This window comes from Peromyscus maniculatus, chromosome 9 (genome assembly GCF_049852395.1).
Source record: "Peromyscus maniculatus bairdii isolate BWxNUB_F1_BW_parent chromosome 9, HU_Pman_BW_mat_3.1, whole genome shotgun sequence".
Lineage (NCBI taxonomy): Eukaryota > Metazoa > Chordata > Mammalia > Rodentia > Cricetidae > Peromyscus > Peromyscus maniculatus.
The window spans coordinates 35,503,062-35,524,017 of record NC_134860.1 but is presented as its reverse complement, the minus strand read 5'-3'; the positions used below and the strand labels follow the sequence as shown (position 1 = coordinate 35,524,017).

The 20,956-nt window shown below is 42.2% G+C and overlaps 1 protein-coding gene across 4 annotated transcripts in view; it reads right to left on the bottom strand.

Moving 5' to 3' along the window:
• Nucleotides 1-254: 254 nt before the first annotated feature.
• Nucleotides 255-20,956, bottom strand: part of LOC143267293 (disks large homolog 5-like) — a 36,046-nt gene continuing 15,344 nt past the window's right edge. For 2 of the 4 annotated variants that reach the window (XM_076544591.1, XM_076544593.1), the window contains 7 exons: nt 13,118-13,205; nt 7,448-7,607; nt 5,462-5,605; nt 4,428-4,608; nt 3,477-3,592; nt 1,467-1,564; nt 255-1,308 (listed from right to left, as the gene is read on the bottom strand). In XM_076544591.1, the coding sequence (XP_076400706.1) occupies nt 1,480-1,564; nt 3,477-3,592; nt 4,428-4,608; nt 5,462-5,605; nt 7,448-7,515 (594 nt within the window). In that variant the 5' untranslated portion in view covers nt 7,516-7,607; nt 13,118-13,205 and the 3' untranslated portion in view covers nt 255-1,308; nt 1,467-1,479. Of the gene's footprint in view, nt 1,309-1,466; nt 1,565-3,476; nt 3,593-4,427; nt 4,609-5,461; nt 5,606-7,447; nt 7,608-8,452; nt 8,805-13,117; nt 13,206-19,940; nt 20,037-20,956 lie in introns of those variants that run through there. The other 2 variants (XM_076544592.1, XM_076544590.1) reach the window with 2 other exon arrangements.

The following is a 20,956-nucleotide window of genomic DNA, read 5'->3' as shown; positions in this document are numbered from 1 at the left end:
CTCCTAGAACTTGCAGAGATCCATCTCTGCCTGTTGAGTTCTAAGGTTACAGGAGTGTGACACCACACCTGACTACAAAGCTACTTTCAGAATGAAGAGAATGTACCAGGGTTAGCTGTCCCCCATGGGAGAACTTACCCTGTTGGAGGAGGGATAGAGGGGTAGAGGGGAAGGTGGGAGGGAGAGGGAGGAGGGATGGGAGGTGGACCTGTGCTTGGTATGTAAATTGAATAAAAAAATTTTTTAAAAAAATGAAGAGTTGGAAGTTACTTTTTTATTTGTGAAATTACAGAGATTTGATTGAATAGGGGCTTAAAAGGGCACTTAGTATATCCAGTGTATAGCCTTAGCAATATATAAAATCAAGAAAGAACAAAAGAAGCAAACAGTAACAAACCAGCAAAACAAAACAAAGAACACAAGATAAATTCATGCAAACCCAAAAACAAACCAAAACTATTTACACTAAGAAGCATTCTCATCATGCAGTGCACTGTCCTACAACCCTTGGCTGGCTTTGGACACAAGTTGGAAGACAACGCTGAATTGAAATAATCTCTTCAAGACAAGTCTAGTCATGCCACTTTTGGGCTCTTAGGTTAGGCCATTGCCAAAGTTGATCTTATGCTATGTTGGCCACTATATGATTCTATCAGCTAACATGTGTCTGTGTGCTGATTCAAGACAAAAAAGAACATGGGAGCATCTGCTCTTCAAGACATAAAAGGTCATGGTGGCATCCTTCCTAAATAATTTCTCAGAACAATTCACTTCACCATCACATGTGCACGACATTGAGTAGCTCAGGACTGGACTGGAGTGAGAATATGATGCTTCCTTTGTGTGGTCTGCCTGGATAGCAGCATGACATCAACATAGTCTCTGTTGACATATCTCCCTCCACATATGAAGGATCGAAGACTCAGTCAGCTCACAAAAGTTTGTAGCAATAAAATTTCAGAGTGACTATGAGCAGAAACATATTCTCTCTCCATGTTGTTGTGGCTCTCACAGGGAACACTTGCTGGTAGATGTCAGTTTTTTCTGCATAATTCTTGTTTTTTTTTTTTTTTTGAAACTCAGTAATCTTCTTGATGGTTTCTTTACTCCATAACTAGTGAATCAACAGACACATGGATCAGATTATAGAGGGACCACATGTAGGGCAGATGATATTTGCCTCACTGGTGATTTGACAACCTGTAGTACATGTCTTGTTCTGAGGAGGCCTTGATCCTAGAGTGGAGAATGTCAGGGGTTCCGGTTGACTATGGATTCCTCCAGCCTCCTCAGTTCTCATAAAGGGTGCTGTGAGAGAAGAAAAGGCAATCAGATCCAACAACAGCCTTGCTGGTTTTCTGGTTAGACAAATTCAGGGCTTATTCACACAGAGGAAACTGGAATCAAGGAAGAACTCCACCCCACAAATGCCATGTTGCTGGGGATGGGATGTCATGGTGGCTCACTTGCTTATGACACTTAGTGCTCCTGCTGCAGCAGCTCTGTGGGCAGGAGGCTCTCATCCTGAGCTGTGCACTGTTCCAGATCATGTAGTTTTTCTGACCTAGAGGAGGAAGTTAGTAAGCACAGAGTCCTGGTGGGGATCCACCATGTCCCCTGTCAGTCTGTGATATCAGAAGAACTCAATTGTGCTGGAGAGTCAACAATGATCTTTGGCAGCAGTCATTGTTTGTACCCCTAAGGAATAAGTGTCACACAATAGCTGGGCCTTGAATTATTTATTGCCCTTAACAAGTATCAGATGTTGATCTGAGTACTTTATGTACTGTGCTCTAAGAGAAAGAACAGGACATTTTCCTACAGTCTAAGGACATCATTTTAAACAAAAAGAATACCATATTAAATTCATACATAACAGCACAGTGGAGATGCACAGATTGTTCATGATGAGTTTCTTAACAACCACCTCATTTTTTTCCTTCTCCAATTTCTGTTTATTTCTTTCTAGGCAGAGTTATAATATGCATCTCTGGCTTGCTTGATACATGTTCTAGGATAGCTACAAAAGGCCACAGATTTCCTGCCTGTGCTCCCAAAGAGTTTGAATTAAAGACATTCACCATCACACACACACCTGTCACTATTCCTGATTTTTAATTGATATTTTATTTTTCTCACCATATTGTATAATGCTGTCACAGGTTGAAATAGAAAACCTAAAATTTCAAGTTGTTTTCCTTCTATTCTTTTTAAAGGGATTACATGAGCAAGCATCGTAAAGACCTTGATGGGGAAATCTACAGAAACAACTGAACCAAGCTCAAAGGAACTCAGAAAATTAAGATGTACAGCTGTGGAACCTGCATGGGACTGGTTTAGACCCTCTACATATGGGAGACAGTCATATTGCTAGGTCTGTTTGAGGGGCCCCTGGAAGTGTGATCAGGATCTATACTGGTGCATGAGCTGTCTTTTTGGATCCCATTACCTAAGGTTGAACACCTTGCTCTTGCTTGATAAAATGGGGAGGGGCTTTGTCCTGTCTCAACAGAATGTACCAGGCTTAGCTGTCCCACCATGGGAGAACTTATCTTGTTGGACGAGGGGATGAAGGGTGGGAGGAGAAGTTGGGTGGAGAGTGGGAGGAGGGAAGAAAGGGGGATCTGTGGTTAGTATGAAAAATGAATAAAAATTAATTTAAAAAAGACCATCTCGTTTTTATACATAGACTTAATACAACTTTGCAAACTAGACAGCTGAATAAGATCATGTGAAATGATCAGGCCTCCTGCTTAGAAGGCACCTTAAACCCAGGTAATATGCAAGATAGAGCCTGTCATACTAGAGCAGCATTTCTTGAGTCATGTGTCTGTGAATATTGTCACTGCATGATCTCTGGCAATAAACAAAAACAGCTGTGTTATCCTTAGGCCTACACCTGGGAATCGACATCCTGGTACTCAAGAGGAGGCTGTTATACAACACTCTGTGAAGGTTCTGAACAATCCTCAGCAGAGACATCTGCTTGGGTTCATCCGGCCAATGACTAAACTTATTATATCCCCAGTACACTTTACATGGGAAATCCTCAAACAATGAAGACAGTAAGTGTTACATAAAATAGTGACAAGGGTGTGAATCTCATCCCTACAGGTGATATTCCTGAATAAAGATGTAATTTCAGATATGGTGACACACACCTTTATTTCCCATCACTTGTGAGGCATAAGCAGGTAGAGCTCTGTGAGTTCAAGGAAAGCCTGCTCAGAACATACCAGAGATATCAGAAGGGAGGCATGGGGCACAAGTCTACAGATACAAGAAGTATCAAACATATTGTTTGCTGGATAAAAGTTCTTATTGACGTGACCAGCATAATACACTGAGTTCTGAGTTGGACTACCCTTGCTTGGAGTGGGGAGTCTTGCTGATAAGCAAAAGCCCACAAAGGATTGAGAGCCCTAGCATAGGGGACCCAATTGGATCCATACCCCAACTTCAGCCTGGGTTCCTACCTCATCTGGGAGACAGTCAAATGATGCTGCAGCTTTATTGCCAAGTGCAATTGCTGTGAGACCAGCTCCCTCTGCTTCAGCAAGCTCTGGAGTCTCTCCTCCATTCTTTGCTGCTCCTGTTCATTAGAAGATTGTGTCTTTAGTGGAGGCTTGAGTATAGTATAGTTAATACATTTTCACAAAAGTGCAAACACACAGAGAGGATCCCAAAAGCTTGCTGGTCAGTCAGTCTCACCAAATTTCAAGCTCATGGGGACATAAGAAAGCCTGCTTCAAGTTCATAAGACAGAGACTAACAGAGAGAAACCCAGTGGGCTCCTCTAGCTGTCATCCACATGAAATATGCACTGCACTCCCACATGCCTCTGTTACACACACACACACAAACACACACACACACACACACACACACACACACACCACAGACAGACAGAGAGAGAAAGAAGTGAGACAAAAACAACCAAGTGATAGAGGAGCAGGTATCTTTAGAATAAGCACAATGGCCTTTAGGAAAAGTCCCAAAACTCAGCCTTCATTCCTTGGGAACTAAAATGGTCTAGGAGAGCATACTCTACTTGGTCAGTCTGTGTGGAGGTGGTTAGAGAATTTTTTACTCTTGAACTCAAGTCTGTGTATAGCAATCCTTCCATCACAATGACAGGTAGCTGTGTGATGAGTGATTGACCTATTTCCCCCTTTTGACTACAGCTTCAATCAGAGCATCAGGAATTGCATGCCAATGACCTAGATTCTCAGAGGATGCTCACTTCCCAGAAATACTAATGCAAAGACACAGAATGAACAATTTAATGTCATGGAGTGGGTGGATGAATGGGTGTATGGATGAGGAAAGTGATGAGAAAAAGCACAGGTGTCTGGATGGGTAGACTGGTTAAGGTTACATAAGTAAATGGTGCTGGACCTAACTGTGACCCAGCTGCCTGTCCCTACCTGCTGTTCCTCGTTCTGGAGGTCACTGGTCTCTTCTTGGTCCTTACTGGGCACTTTCAATTCACCCAAGTGGTGCTTGAGCAGGGCCCATTCCTCCAGTAATTTCTCCTTCTCTAGCCTCAGCATGTCCAACTTCTTCATCTGCTGACTCTGCTCCATCAGGAGCCGGCTCTCCAGATCACTGGAAATACACTCCAAATAGTAAGAACTTGCCAGCTGCCTCTGGTCACCCAAGACTCCATGCCTCAACAACCCAACCCTATCCCAGGTTCACAGGAAGATGTAAACAAGAACCTTCAACAGCAATGAGAGTGGCACTCAAGGCCAAAAGCAGAGAACAGTTATTTCCTACAAAAATCAAACTCTTTCTCAAAATTCTCCAAAATAACAGAAATTCATGCAGTTCCATAAACAAGAGGAATACCCCACCTGTCCTAATCAGTCCACTGTCATGAGGAAACACCAGCAGGTAATGTGCAAGTACACTTGGGGAAGTAGGAGACCCAGAGGGTGCGTGGATCCCATAGCAGTCAGCCCCTGCCAGACAACCCTCTGGTGATGCCAATTGCTCTTCTACCTAACCAGTGCTTCTCAGAATGTGGGGTGTGAACCCTTTGGGATCTAGGAGCCTTTCACAAGGGACATTAATAGATGTCGTATGTAGACATTTACATTAAAATTCATAACAGGAGCACAATAAATTTAAGACATAACTACAATATAATTTTATGGTTTGGAGTCATCAAAACAATGAAGGAATGTATTGAAGTGTCACAGCATTAGGAAGGTTGATAACCTGTGATATGGAGTCTACAGAGTATGGCAATATGGTGCTAGAGGAGCTAACAGTCTCTTTAACCCTCAGCAAAACAGAGTAAAGAGGCCTAAGTCCAAAGGCTGTTTACTAATGATCTTGGCTAAGAAGCAGAAAAACTAGAAGCACATCTGCAGACCCTGCAGTCCAGAGACAAAGTTCAGAGTTCACAGTTAGCAATTGTACAACAGTTGGGGTCCCTACCAAGACAAACACTTACCAAAGGAAGACTTTCTCCTTGGTCAGCTCTCTGAGCTTCTGTGCGGCCTCCATATTCTCATTCTCAAAATTCTGCAGGTCTGACATGACCTGCTGATGTTGCATCTTGAGCTTTTCATAGAAAGGATTTGGCCTGTGGTAGGGCCTGGACCCAGATGCAAAGAATTCCATGAATATAGGCCTCAAGGATCACATAAATTCAGTGTGTGTTCTATATTACGGAATTTAATGAAATACCACAGCCTGGCTCCTATGTACTGGGACCTCCGGCTGCTTATGACCCTTGCTCTTCTGGTCCCAGGCCAGCAGAGGCAGGATATTAAGAGGGATGCAGCTGGGACTGAATGAGCTCCCTCAGGAGTCCTGCACAGACAGCTTGGTATGGAGTTCCCACGAGTCTATCACAGGGCTGGTCCCACCAGAAACTGTGATGTTTCTGCTGTCTTCAAATAAGAGATGCTCATTCCAGGGTGCTTATACTGATATGGAGGTTAAAATCATATCATGAATATTTCTTAGGATGGGACTCAATATTATTACAGCTTCTTAAATACCTCCAGGGCATTCTAGTTGGTACCAAGGTGAACACACTGGCAAAGTGCTATGCTGCTCAAAATGGGGCTCCCAGTACACCATGTAGACAACACCTAGATACTGAGACGAACAACACTTCATGCTCAACCATAGACCATTGATTGCAGGGTGAAGGGGGACATATGCACAAACACACAAACACATAGATACAGAAAGATGGAGGAGAGGGAGAGACAGGGAGACATAGAGAGAAAGTGAGAGAGAGAAGCTGAGAGAGGGAAAAGTGATAGAATGCTCTCATTGAGTTGCCAAATTAATACATGCAATTGTGTCATCTCAGAGAGGACCAAGAGCAGCAGACATCAGTAACAGGCCTTGCTACCACATATTAAGATGTGGAACCAGGCCTCTCCAGCTGCTACTGAAAAGACCTAGCAGATGCCATAACAGGCTGCTCAGTCTTCTCTCAGAGATCAGGCCTCAGTTTCAGTTTCCTGAGACTTGAACAAGCAGTCTCTGGAAGGGCCATGAACAAAAGATAGAGTCCTTGCAGTAGCTCCTTTCTGCAAGTACTCTGACTGCTCAAAGCTCAGCCAGTTGTTTAATGTCTGGGACCTCTTACCAACTTAGAGCTATGTGTATGGGTCAGTGTGAACGTGTGAGGGCCACCAGCCTCCATGGCAGCTCAAGGACAGAGCCTGAGCCACTGAGTCAGGCCCCACAGTCAGTACATGCAAGGCCAGCCATCCCCCATGGCAGCTCAAGGACAAAGACTGGGACTTGTCCAAGATGCCCCCAAAGGATAACTGTAACCCCCAACCAGTAAATTCAAAGGTTACACACCCTCAACCAATCATAGGACACCAAGGCTTGTACCACCCTGTTTGTGGTTTTTCTCTTTAAAAACCCCTCACCCTGAGATCTCAGGTCTGTCCTCCTTCACCAGTTGGACGCAGTCTAAGCATGGGTTTCTTTGTTATCAATAAACCTCAGTGTGTTTTGTGTCAGTTATCGGCTCTGTGGTGGTCTTGATGGGGGAGGGGGGGGTTGTCACTATGCAGCCACAACACTACTAGAAGCATCCAGCACACAATGTCTTGCCAGGCAAGTAAAAAAAATGACAGCATTCTTACACTAGCCACCACCACTTGACAGGATCTCTCCAAATGTATGTTGTGAACTCACACATTACTGCCTCAATCCCTGAGTTATGTGATTCAGGCCACAGGCTCTGGTTTTCATTTGGAGAAAGCAGAGCAGTCTAATATCCCCATCTCACTCCTGCCCATATGTCAGGTTTTGCTTCAGGGAAGCATTTAGGGAAATGATGTTGGGCAAAGGGACACCGTGAAGGTGCACCCAACCTCCCAGAAGCACATTTCTTAGACAAAATAAACTAAGGGTGATATTGTAGAACCAAGACAGTCACCATGGAGTTTGAAAGAGTAAATACCTCTTGTCCAAGGATCCTTCGGTTACTAAGATGAGCCGATCTCTCAGATCATTCCTTTGGGCGGTCATCTCCCGGAGCTGAGTGGTCAGACTCTCCACCTTCTGCTTCACTTGCCTCTTTGTGAGGTGGGTTGGAGTGGGTGGTGGCTCCTTGGAGGTCCCTGTGGGTAGATGAACACAAGTGAATTTGCATTGTGACAAGACATGAACAGGTCACCCTGAGACCTAAGAAGATGTTTGAGAAAGGATGTAAGCAAGCGATTCAGTGACACCCCAAAGAATTTTGCCCTGGATTGAGATGCTCCCGCTGGGCATCTCAGGTCTCCCATCTCTCTGACAGGAGATAGGTGTCTCAGCCAGCTGACTTCCTCTGCTCCTTTAGTACATGCTTCAGGTAACTCTGGAGAGAGCTTCCTCAGGGTTATTAACAGCCCTGGACTCTGCATTCAACTTGGCTGCAGCATTCACTAGTCTTGGCTTTAAAGCCAAGATAAAATTGACACAGTCCACAAGCACTCAGGTCATTAAAGATGCCTAACTATCCTGACAGGTCACTCTAGGCACATGGCAAAAATGGAGAAGCCACACAGGGGCAGAACATGGTCGCCACTCTCAACATGACTTCACAGTATTAACAGTGGATACACAGGGCTGGTGGGCAGTAAATAAATGAAGCCACTGAGCTTGAAATACACTGATGACATGCCTTTTTCTGGGCACACCACCTCCTACCCTAATACTGGCTCTTTTGTACCCTCTCAACCCCTGCCCTCCTGTAGGATGGAAAGGCAAGAGCTCCCAGCACAACAGCTTTGGCCTTACTTGCTCCTGACTTCTGGGACAGACAAATTAATCTTCTGGAATCTTTGAATTTCAGGAGCCATGACAAGCAGGGAAGTCCAGTTGGTTCCCAGAGACTCCTACCTCCTGTGTCCCATCACTGGAATGTTCTGCTCAAGCCCATGTCCTACAGGAAGTAGATCCCAATTTCCTGCCCAGAACTTACTGTACCATCTTCTGGACCATTTCCTTCTTGATCTTTTACATGGAGGCTGAAGGCCAGCTTGTGTCTGCCCCTCTCTGCTCTCTCTTCCCTCTCCATTCTCTCTACCCAATAGGCGCCTGAGTCGTGCCAACATGTTCATGGCTGAACTGTAAGGGCACTGAACCAACTGTCCAAAGGCAGTTGGTGTTGCTACAACACAGGTGACATCAGAAAACATTCTAAGGTCTCCAGGATACAATAGAATGTCTAGGCATGAGACCCCCTGATGTCATGGGGGAACTGACATTGCCTTCCTGCTAATCAGATGTCTTCATAACTCACCAGAAGTTAGGTTTCCCATTCTAGGAATCTCTCCTAGGACTCAAGAGAAATCTTTCAGCACCCTTTTATTCCATAGCCAGAGATTGCTTTCTGATTGTTTGGAAATGCCTCAGTACTTCCATGTGGGAAAGAAAGTGAGTGTTCATCTCCTACTGAATGTATATGTCCAGAAGGTAACAGTATTATAGACATTGATGTGGGATATGATTCTCCACAAGTACCTGCATCTCCTTATTATCAACAAATGATAGACTTAATGATAATCAAAAGGATACTTTTTAAACAACTTCCTGGTATGGAACCTACAGAAATAACTGCCAGCAGATAATATGCAGCTTATTTAATTTAAGTTGATAACAGGCAGTGGTGGCACATGCCTTTAATCCCAGCACTTGGGAGGCAGATGCTGGTGGATCTCTGTGCGTTCAAGGCGAGCCTGGGATACCAAGTGAGTTCCAAGAAAGATGTAAACCTACACAGGGAAACCCTGTCTTGAAAAACAAACAAACAAACAAATAATTTGATGACCACTGGCAGATTGCATTATCATGTTACTCAGGACCTATAGATAATCACTACCCAGTACATCAACTTTTAAGAGTTTTTGAAAATACTCAATGGGTATGTCACAAAATTATATCTAAAAGTCCTGTAGAGTTTGCTCTTAGTGATTTTACAGATAGTTCTTCAAAAGACCAGGAGCATATATTTTATACACAAATTCTTCACACTCCTCAAATGGATAGTACTTTCCCCTGACTGTACAGCTCAACAGTAAAATCTTACTATATTCCATCAGTTTTTATTAGACATTGCTCAGTCATAAGTTATTTTTAACTCACTTCATGTATATATTTGCACATAAAGGATAGAGTTAAACTAAAAATGGAAACTGGCTTAACCTGATAGAAAAGAATTGTTACAAAAGTGTGATAAATTTTAAAAAAGTGTAATGAAGAGATGAAAATCTCTAAGCTCTATCGACTTTGTGCTCTAACACATTTTATCCCTTAATTTCTTTGCCCCCTACCTCAAAAAATAGTATATTAAGGCATATACTTTCTTTAACTTTGGATTTGTAAATTCCTGGGGCATGGTTACAATTTGTTTAATGTATAACAAAAATCAGCTAAACTTGTAATCAAAGGTTATCACTTTAAAAATCCATATATAGGCAGCAAATATGAAAGTTATAATTCCTACTCTTCCCTTTGGTTATTATTATATCTCCTTTATAGACTAAATAGGCAGTAACAGTTCCTCAAAATATTTTGGAGAAACATGGAATTTAATATCATGAGATATCCCTAAGGAAATATAAATCTACTCAGGATAGATGAACCTGACTCAAAAGATGTTATCTAACCACTTATGTATTGCTAACTTTGAACACCAGGATTCTGGAAAAATTTAAATAAGAAACAAATATGTGACTGATAAATATGGTATATTTGATAAATAAGCTCTTAAATACCTAAGGTCTATTTAGGCTAGCAGAAATGCACTTGAAGATATTATAATGTCTTTCCCAACTTTGTTCAGCTTTAATCTTTCTGCATAAACTGAGTCATATAAGAAACTGTGATATTCTATAATGGTACACCCTGAAAGAGTAAAATATAAAATTAAATTCAATTCTATGAACTGTATTTATTTAAGTTTTATATTTAAGACTAAGGGATGGTAAGTTAAATCTTCAATCCAAATTTTTAAAACTCAAACTCAACAGGGATAAAAATTGTAAAATCCTATTCATATTAAAAGCTTTCAACTCTTTGTAAACTGTTAAAGACAATTAGGTCATACAAGTTAATGAAGATCACCATATAAATATTAAAATTCTTTAAAGTGTTCTAAAACTATGCTTGTAGTCATACTAATTACAAATCTATTTCATTTTACAGGGAAAAGCTTCAGTTAGAATGCTGTTCATGTTTTCAAGGTTAGGCCAAAAGCAATGATTAAAAATGAATGAAGTTTGTTTACACAGACAGTTTACCTTGCTGAAAGACTTTACACTGAAAGAAATAACCCTCATGATGTGTTTCAGTGGAACTTCTCACTATTCCTTTATTTCAAGGAACTTGCTTTGTAATTAGGTAAATAAAAAAGTAATAAATTCAATTCTATTAAAACATGACAGTAATAGTGAACTGCTCACTCATTTTTCTCCAGAGAACACAGAACAAAAATCTTGCCGAGGAGAAAATCTAGAAGAGGTCCTGACTCAGGCTGCAGGCAGGAGGCTTAACCAAAGGCTTGGTGCCATGAGCTGTCTGTTACTGAGACTGTAGGAGCTTTCCCTGCTTATGCCTGGTCCAATAATGCACACATCCAATGTGTACAGTGCTAGCAAAAGAAATTTTGTCTTGTCTTTAACATAAACAATGGAGACATTTTAACTGTATATCTTTCAGAAATTGAAAGCCAGGACACCACTCATATTCCTTGTATTTGTGATTAGTAAAGCTTACTTCTTTCACATTTATATATTTGTATATCATAAGAAGTTAAAACAATGTAAACAGGCTTAGCTGGGTTTAAAAATAAGAGTGAATATTAAAAAAGGGTTTTCTACTAGATAATATAAATATAGTGTCCAACAAGAAAAAATAATCACATGTTGCTATAATTCCCTTGGAGGCCAAAATGTGTTAAACAAAAATATAATCAGCAGAAGTTAGAGTGTTTGGTAGTTTTTATCTAAACTTATTCTTTCTGAGCCATCAATTATCTAGATGTCTATGCCCAGAATAGGATTGCTACAGGCATGCATGATGCCTCTCTCTAGCCAGTCAGTTGCAGAGCACAACCTGTGTTTAGCATGGGCCACTGGCACCTCCACAAAAATACAGTTGTATCTTATCTAAAACTTGACTTTGTCAAATAGCTCTTTATGTGTGTCCTTTCACAGACTCCCATTACAACTTAAAACTGGAAATGGTCTTGCTTATACTAGCCAACACCTTCAAGAATTTTATACTTTATGGAATATTAATCATGTTAATAAAATCCCTTACCATCCACAAGATCCAGTTATTGTAAAACACCGTCAAATAATTAAATGGCAAGTTTCAAAAATAAAAGGGCAATATTTAGGAACCAAGGTAAATCTACACAATATACTACATTTATCCAAGTTAACCATTAATTTTTCCACTTTAAAGAATAATCCTTTTCTGCTTCTCTTAAAGCATTTTGCCTTAAAGTAGACACAGGCTAAGAATATATTAAGTCAAAAGATATAAAAATTAAACAATGAAGAGGGCCTGATAATTTAACCTTGAGGCAAAAATATGTTTATATTATTCCATGAAATTCATGAAGTCCTAGATGGCTTTCGATCTGACCAGTACAGCATCCCTGAGACCACCTAATAATGAAACAACTGAATGTAGACAACAAACCCATGAATGTGAGATGGAGAGTAAACCTATCTTTAACTTGGAGCAAGAGACATCAAGATGCTTTCTGATCACTGAGATTTTGGGGTGAAAACAATGTCACTTATATTACTGAATCAAGAATGATGTTGTTTTATTTCCTGACTGTATTATACATGTTAACTCTAACCTTCTCAATGTAAAATCTAGTTTTTGATAAGAGGGATAAAAGGCACACCTATAATTGGAGGCAGTATGAGGTTGTTTTGCAATGCTAAGGATCATTTGTGAGCTTTTATACCCAGTCCCAGGAAAGGTTACTGGAATATGAAGAGAGATCTCAAATATGGTATCTAGGATTAGTAAAATTACTACTATTACAGTAAAAATTACCAGATACTAATCAAGAGATGGATGAAATGATTAGTACCCAAGAAAGGGACCAGGACTGGTCGAGTGCACTACTTTATTAAATCTGACTACTACTCACAGTCATGAACACTATACTAGACCTCACTTTGGAAGGCCTATACTAAAGGATTTCTCAGAGCTCTCACTGAGGCTAATTCATGTCAGGAGGTACCAGAGGAACATTCCATCATTGAGAAGACTTTAAGAAAAAATTTTTCTTATATAAGGAGCCCTACCTCTTCCTGTCTGGACCTGAGAAAACATTAGCTGACATTCTGCTCAGCAGGGAACTGACTCCTTGCACATTTTACCTTGCTTTGCCCCTCTGGAGTAATAACCCTGCTCCTCTGACCAGCACTATCATCTTTGTCTACACAGGGGACAATATCACCTCAATACAGGATTTGGAAAGGATTTGATCAATCTGGAGGAGGGTGAAAGATCCTGAACACCCTGGATATCTACCTTGCTGGTCTACAACCAGGAACAGTGATTTTTCATTGGATCTCTTTCTTCCACAAGACTTAGTAACAGCTCAAATGATTTTTACCTGTGAAGCACTGTGGTGTATCTTTAGTTCTTCTAGTATCAGGTCTTTGGAATAGCTCGGGGAATCACTAGGGGCTTACAGAAAATGGCTGCAAAGCAAGCAAGAGAAATAGAAATCAGAGTTATTTGGGTTTGTAGGAAGGACACCAAATGGCTGAAATGTCTACTGAAGTTGTTCAATGTTGCTAGCTCATTAAAATTTTCTCTTTCATGTTACCTATAGCCACGAAGCATAACAATGATGCTGGGGTAGTGTGAGTATTAGTTTTTAATTATTCTGATACTTATTCAAACTAGAGTCACCTGGGAAGAGAGAGCCTCAATGAGGAATTCTTTAGATTAAGTTGGCTTTGAGCACATCTTTAGATTAAGTTAGAGATTTATAGATTGTTAATCAGATGGAGATCTCATCCTAAAGTGTGCAGAAACACTTCATTGCTGGGACCTGAACTGTGTAACAGTGTAGAAGCTGGAACATATGCAGAGGCAAGCAGGCAGCATGGATACATTTGTATCTCTCAGCTCTTGACTGTGGATGTGATGTGACTGAGTTCCTGCCTCGATATCCCCAAAATGGACTATTACCTGGACCTGTGGGCTAAAATCAATTCATGCCCTGTTGTTCTTGGGAAATTAATGTAAAGACGATGCTAATAAACCACCGTGTGTTACAGGGGTTTGCACAAGTCAGTGAGATGTGAAAGTAATTCATGACATGCTCAACAGCAGCATATCTGTCCCAGAGCAGGAGATCCTGTTTTTTCCTAAACCCAACATGTGTTTCTCTATCACAGATTTAAAAAGACACAGAGACACCCATTGACACAAACATCATCACCTTGTTAACAAATGACTCTGGGGCCAGGTGGTGGTGGTGCACACCTTTAATCCCAGCACTTGGGATGTAGAGACAGGCAGAATTCTGTGAGTTCGAGGCCAGCCTGAGCTACCAAGTGAGTTCCAGGAAAGGTGCAAAGCTACACAGAGAAACCCTGTCTTGGAAAAAAATGGCTCTGGGTAGTGTCTTGCCCTCTCAAGTGCCGTTCTAAATTCTTCTCATCTATAAAATAAAGCAACATTAACTTCAATGTAATGTACTGTTCTATGGGTTTCCTTACTATTAAAATTTGGGGATATGGGGAAATGGATCTGAAATCACAGTCCTAGAGATGAATATCAACCTTATGCTATGTCCTTCTTTGGAGGTCAGGAGAAGCTCCTTAAAGGACAGACCAGAGAAGCACCTTAACTACCAGGTATTGGGGGATGTTAGATATGAGTGGCAATGTCCACTAGTTACCTAGGGCTGAGGCACACACATCCCTGTGAAGACCTCTTGGTTGCCCTCGAATTCTGTGCTTCTTCAGCTAGATTTCTAGATCTTTGACAAACTTCCTTCTTCAGAGATTAATAGAACAATTAGAAGGGAAAAGTCATTTTGATTTTGTCCTTCTTTTCCTAGGACATGTGACAGTCCCTTCTGAACAATGTCAAAGGGTTATAGAAGAAGACTAAGGTCTCAGCCCAGGAACTGCAATAACCACAGCTACTGGGACAGATTGCAGATCTGAGGAAAAGAGGGCAAGAGCCAGAATTCCAAGGAGGAGACAGCAGGGACCCTCATGAAATGCTCTGTTATATGGTTGGCAGTATAGCCTCTCTGTATGTGAATGTCTTCCACCTAGAGAAAGGATGATGGAAATGGACCATGGAGATAAGTGCTGCAACCAGGAACAGCTTGTAAAATAATGTCCTTCATCATTGGGACTTTTAATGGCCACAGAAACAGGTCTTTTTAAACTATGGCCCACAAATTGCTAAAGGATTTTTTCCAGCTCCCTTCATTCTCTTTCCTTTACCAGCTTATGGTTATTGATTTTATTATGTGGATTAATTCACAATTAACAAAGGCAGGACCCACAGAAGGGTCACTCGCATGCTCTTTCAAGGGTTGCATGTATTAAATAAACAACACACAATAATTGAAAGTCTTGGCCTTAAATCCTTCTTTAGCATTTTAACCACAGCAGCCATAGTTTTCTATTATGTTAGAATATAAATAATAGACAGAGCACATGCAAATCACAGCATTTAAATGTGATAAGTTAAAGTTCCTGCAAGGATACACACCATGAGTGGGAGCTCTCTTCCTTCCTCTGTTCTATGCCTTCCACTCTCAGCTCAGTCAGGACAAGCCTATCATCAGGAACAAACTCCCAGCAGAACCGCTCACTGAATATACACTTATAAATCAGTGACTTCCACATCAAGAACACAGGGTTCCAAAGGACAGCACTCACAGGAATCAGTCAGCAGCTCTCCTCCAGTGGGAACTCAGCCCTCAGGGAGGGAACTGAGCCTCACCAACCATTACTGGATTTTCACATGGTGTCATGTAACTTCCTAAACTTCTGGGCCATTACTTCCTAAAGCAAAACATGTATGGCATTGTGCATAATTCACAGGTATCTGGACCAGCAAGGATACTGAACTTCAGGAAGCAAGAAGGAAAAAAGCACAGAGAGAAAAGGAACTTGTAATACTGAAATGGATAGGCAGGATCAAAACTTAGGCTTTCTTTTCTACCCCTAGCAGAGAATCTCTTCTTACTGATTTCAACTTCTGGTCCCAAGGGCTAACATATGGTGAGGAGTTTAGAAAAGAGGATGACCCACAACTTTCCAAGGTGTTCTACCACCTGCATGTGACACTGGACATTGTGTCCCACTGAGGACAACCAGGACAGGGAAGGAAAGGCTTTTGCTATTGTTATCATGTTATTGTTCCCTGAGAGAATCAGAACAGAGGCAGTATGTATAAATTCATGTCCAGCCACTGGTCCCTTCCCCTGTGGGATAAGAAGGAAGTTGTCACCCTTGACATTCAGGTAGAGTAGTGACCACTACCAGATCCTAGACCCACTGGGTGAGCTGCAGAGAGAAGATGTGTCTGGAAGTTCAGAGGGGCCCCAGGGAACTACTACTCACCCATGCCCTCAGTGTGCTGTGGCAGTCTGAAGATGCCCTTCAGGCAAATAATGGGCAGAGGTTGAGCCTGAATCTGCCTCAGTGAAGTGAGAAGGTCCTGCAATTCATCCTGACTCTTAGTAGGGTGCACCTGGAAAAGCAGCTACTCTTTGGTGTCCCCAGCCTCCTTACCAAGCTGCTCCCACTTGCCTGGGTTCAGAGCTCCCACTACCTTGAAGCATGGCCTCCACCCTAGTCATGACCTGGGCCAGGGTCTGAGGCCAAATGCCTAGCAGTTGCTGGTGCTGAGGATCTACACTGTCTGACCAACCTGCTTCACCTTGCCCAGCTCTGTGAGATGGCACCAGGGCTATCAGAGACCTTGGTGCTATGGGCTGAAATGGGTGACTTCTGAGGGTACTGATAGCCACCAGGCAGCAGGAGCCATGGGCTGGATTCTGTGGGCCTGGGTCTCCAGAATTCCAGTGGTGCTCAACAGGTACACCTTGGGATCCTAGGCATAGCCAAGATGACTAAAAAGGCAGGAATATTGGAAGAGGAGGAGGAGTTAGAGAAGACAGAAGGGACCCTGGTGGGGATGGTAAACTTCATTGACTCATTCAATAAATACGCTGTGAGTGGTCACTTACTGCATGCTAGCACACTACCTAACCATGGTGGGGATGGTAAACTTCATTGACCCATTCAATAAATACACTGTGAGTGGCCACTTACTGCATGCTAGCACACTACCTAACCAATGAGGTTACAGCGGTAAGCAGACAAACACCTACTGGAGTTGAAGTATACACAAGTTAACAATAAATGAGACAGGCACACATATAGACATATAGTAGTTAGAGGATGAAAAGAGAATTTTCTGTACTGTAGGGGTAAGATGGAAGGAACATAAACGAGAAGGACCAAGTGGGAGAAGCTGAGAGCACGTGATATCAGCAAAATCGAAGGAAATATAAGAAAAGCCTTGTTCAGCCTTGATGCATGGGGGAGGGGCTCTGTCCTGCCTCAACTGAATGTACCAGGCTCTGCTTACCCTTATACTTTTGGAGGAGGGAATGGGGAGGGTGGGTCCGGGGAAAACCTGGGGGAGAAGCAGAAGGAGGGATGAGACAGGGATCTGTGATTGATATGTTAAATGAATTTTTAAAAAGTCTTTAAAAAAAACTTTAAAAAAAGAAAAGAAAAGACAGACAAAAATATTCAAGAACAGGTAGATGCTGGAGTGTTCAGTGTCACTTGCCTTCAGGGACAGAGACAGAAAAATCCAAGTTTAAGTCAGAGATGAAACAGGAGCCAGATCTATCTGTGTCAGGAGACACTGGCAGGTACTGTGAGTGGAACTGGAGGCAAGTGGGTTCTTGGTGAGGAACAGCAGTCTGCCTTCTTTGTGGATGAATTCATCTAACCACAGGACAAGGCAATGGGCTTTCCTCACATTTGTAGGCTGTGATGATTGTGTTTATATAACGCTGCTTTCCATATAAGTGGAAATGGGATCCAACTATGTAAATGATTGTGATACTGAGAAATGCCTGACTATGGCCTTGAGTATAAACCCATCACAGTAAAATATGTTCATCATGAATGTCAGCCCAAAAGAGAATTTGTTTTGTAAGTCAAAAATGATTATCTCTTTTCAACATATGTCACGGTCTTACTTATCCTTTTCTCCTGTCTCCTTAATAACAGAATCCTAGCTGTGAGTATGCCCACTGTGTCTTTGTAGAGTGGGTTCGTTTTCTTTGTGCTACAGCAGCAGTAACAACAGCAGTTAACACATGCAGCAGAAGCAGCTGCAGCAGCTGGAGCCTCTAGAGAGGAAACAGAAGCATGAGAAGCAGAAACAGCAGAAGCAGCAGCAACAGCAACAGATGTGGAAGTGGAAGCAGAGGCAGAACCAACAGTTTAAGCAGTTATGTGATTAGAGTTCTCCAGTGTGACCTCCGGTTCCTGGAGTCAGTACTTACTCTCTTTTTGAGCCTTTAAGGAAAATTCGAGATGTGTTATTTTACATAAAAAGGGAATGTTACACTTTCATTCCTTTATCACTTGTCAATGCCATTGTCTCGATTTTAGTCCACAAATATCTGTGTATTCATTTCAATTTTATCATTAGAGACCACTGACATTTTTTAACCTCTGCTTCATTTCTGCTGAGTAACAACCCATGGTTTCATAAATCTCAAAAGCAGATATGACCACCTGGCTTTAAAAAATATGCACTTTGTTACCTAACACAGTCACAGCTCACACGTCTGTAGAGATGCCCCAACTCCACAACTTCCCACAATGGTTCTGGCTGCAGCTTCTCTGCTGTCTGGATGATATGGCAGCAGAGAGCAGGAGGTGATCTGTGGATGGTGTACCATAACTTGGGTCTTATTCATGGAAGCCGAGTGAGCCTGCACAGCTCATGGAACCCCTGCGAACTGGCACTTCTCCCCTTACTTGCATGTGCTGCTCTTCTTGAATGCTTGGCACAGCCTGGTCTTGTAGTGCATGGAGGTGATGTGAGAGCCATTGCTCAGCTGCTGCTGCTGCAGGTGAAGGGGAGGGAGTGCTGGATGTGATTAGTATCCTTGCTGAACAAGCAGTTGAGAAATTTCTCTCCTTATTGACCAGTGCCATGCCACTGCCCCCTGAAACCTCCTTGAGCTGGCAGCAGGGGTCCTGGCCACTTGTACCTGCTGTGTCCTCCTGCCTCATTCGGGGTGAATGGGAACATGGGTGAGCAGCTATCTCAACTTGGAGCTGGGTGGGTGAGCACATGTAAGTTGCTGGACATGGCTCAGCAGTTAAGAGCACTAGCTGTTCTTCCAGAGGACCCCTGTGTGAATACCAGACTCCAAATAACAGCTCAAAAATACCTGTTAATCTAGCTGCAGGGAGTCTGTCACCCTCTTGACCTCTGTGGATACCAAATGCACATGGTACACAGACATACAAGAAGGCAAGAACCTAATAAAATTGAAATAATAAAAATTAAAAATTGATTAATTTTTTTTCTCATTCTAGTTGTAGTCATAGAATAATTTATGTTTACCTTAAGAAAACTGGAGAGATATAAACATGAAAATATACTAGAGAAATTATTGTTTCCTTAGAAAGAATGTGGTAAAATCAAAACCTTACAGTATAAATAGGCCAAATAGAGAAAATGGTGGTTGAGGTTGGGGATCTGTAGACTTAAGCAAAGAAATGCAGTCTGTAATGATCTGTTATGGACAGCCTATAAAAAACTCTGCATAATGGAACTCCTATGGGAATCGATGCAGTGAGGACATTGTGGCTAAATTCTGAAATATAAAGCTTGGCTGAAGTCCAGAAATGACATGATAGGATTATAGTTTGGGGAATGACTTTCTCTGTAATCCCTGTCTTAAAGAATGCAAAAGAATATATAGGTATGCTATTATTTTGAATGGGAATTAGACACTCATTATCTTTAATACCTGTTGGTCTATGATTGTAACTTTGAGAGCAATGGCCTAGAATGACTTGGTCAAATGAGGCAGAGTAGCTTGAAAACATCACCAGAACCTTTAGAACTGGTGCCCCTTCTTGTTGTAACTCCCATTCATCCTGTTTTCTTTAGAAATGGGCTCCTCGTGTTCAGGGGTACTTTTATATTTGTGTGTTCTCGACTGATTCTTAGACTCTGCACTAAGGTAAACCTCCAGCTGTCATGTGTAATGTGACCTTTTCATATTTAAACCCCACAACATCCCTGTTCATAATACAGGCCAGATCTAACCCTCAACATAAGCATCGAGGCACAGCCGGGTATCTCACTTCCCTGGAAACTTCTGACCTCAGTTCAACAGCCATATAACTCACTTAATCTTACTCTGAGCATCTGTGAGATCTGCTTCCTTTCCTTGTTATTCAAGCATGGAGCCTGGCATCTAGGCAGGAAATAGCTTTTCTTATTACAGGTGGGTTTCTCCAGAGGTTTCTAAGCAACCAGACTTGGTCCTGCCTTTCCTCTCTGCTGATTGGCCAGACAAGCAAGATGATGAGGATTATGGGAAATCCTACATGTGTCAGTGTAGTCCTGTGGTGAGAAGTAAGATTGCTCAGAGCAGACACACAACAGAAATGTGTGTGTGCAGGTGCTTCCCAACACAAAAATGCCAACAGTTGCTTTGGAAAAGAGCACTCTCCTTGCTTGTCAGGCTTCAGGGGTGATGAACTGTATGTACCTGGCTTCTGAGCTTCTCAAATTCAGTCAGGCAGCTTCTCCCTCCCTGGAATGACTTCAACCTCAGACTGTCACAGTATTAGGAAGGTTGACAAACACTGCCCTAGAGGGTCTTGTTTACATGCAGATGTCTGTGCTTTGGATTAGACCCTCTGGGCACGCCCACTACTATATTAAACCTGCTTTTGCACACTGTCAAAGTTATCAGTAAGACTCCAGTGAGCCAGGACGCAATGAAGTCCTTCTGTGAAGTGTCAAAGTTGCTTATTACTGCTTGCATGTGAGCTAGGAGAGCATCCCCCTACTTATACCTCGGGCTTTCATATGCAGACAGCCAGCAACTGTCTTCAAGGCCTTGGCTCTGATGGTTGTCAAGGGAGGGTTCTGCCTGCTGCAGGAAATCCAGGCTTGTCTGTCAAACAGAACAGACTTTCAGCTCCCCAACTGCTACATCCTCTGGGAGCAAAGACCTGAGAGCACACAGGGCTAAGTCAGGCCATGTTACCACAGATTGCTCTGTCAACTCTGTCTCCACTGTGAAGACAGGCTCTTCTTCATTTTATTTATATTATTGTCTGAGATAGGGGCTCAGGTAGCCCGGGCTTGCCTCAGACTGGTGATCCTTCTGCCACTGCTTCCCCGGTGCTGGGAT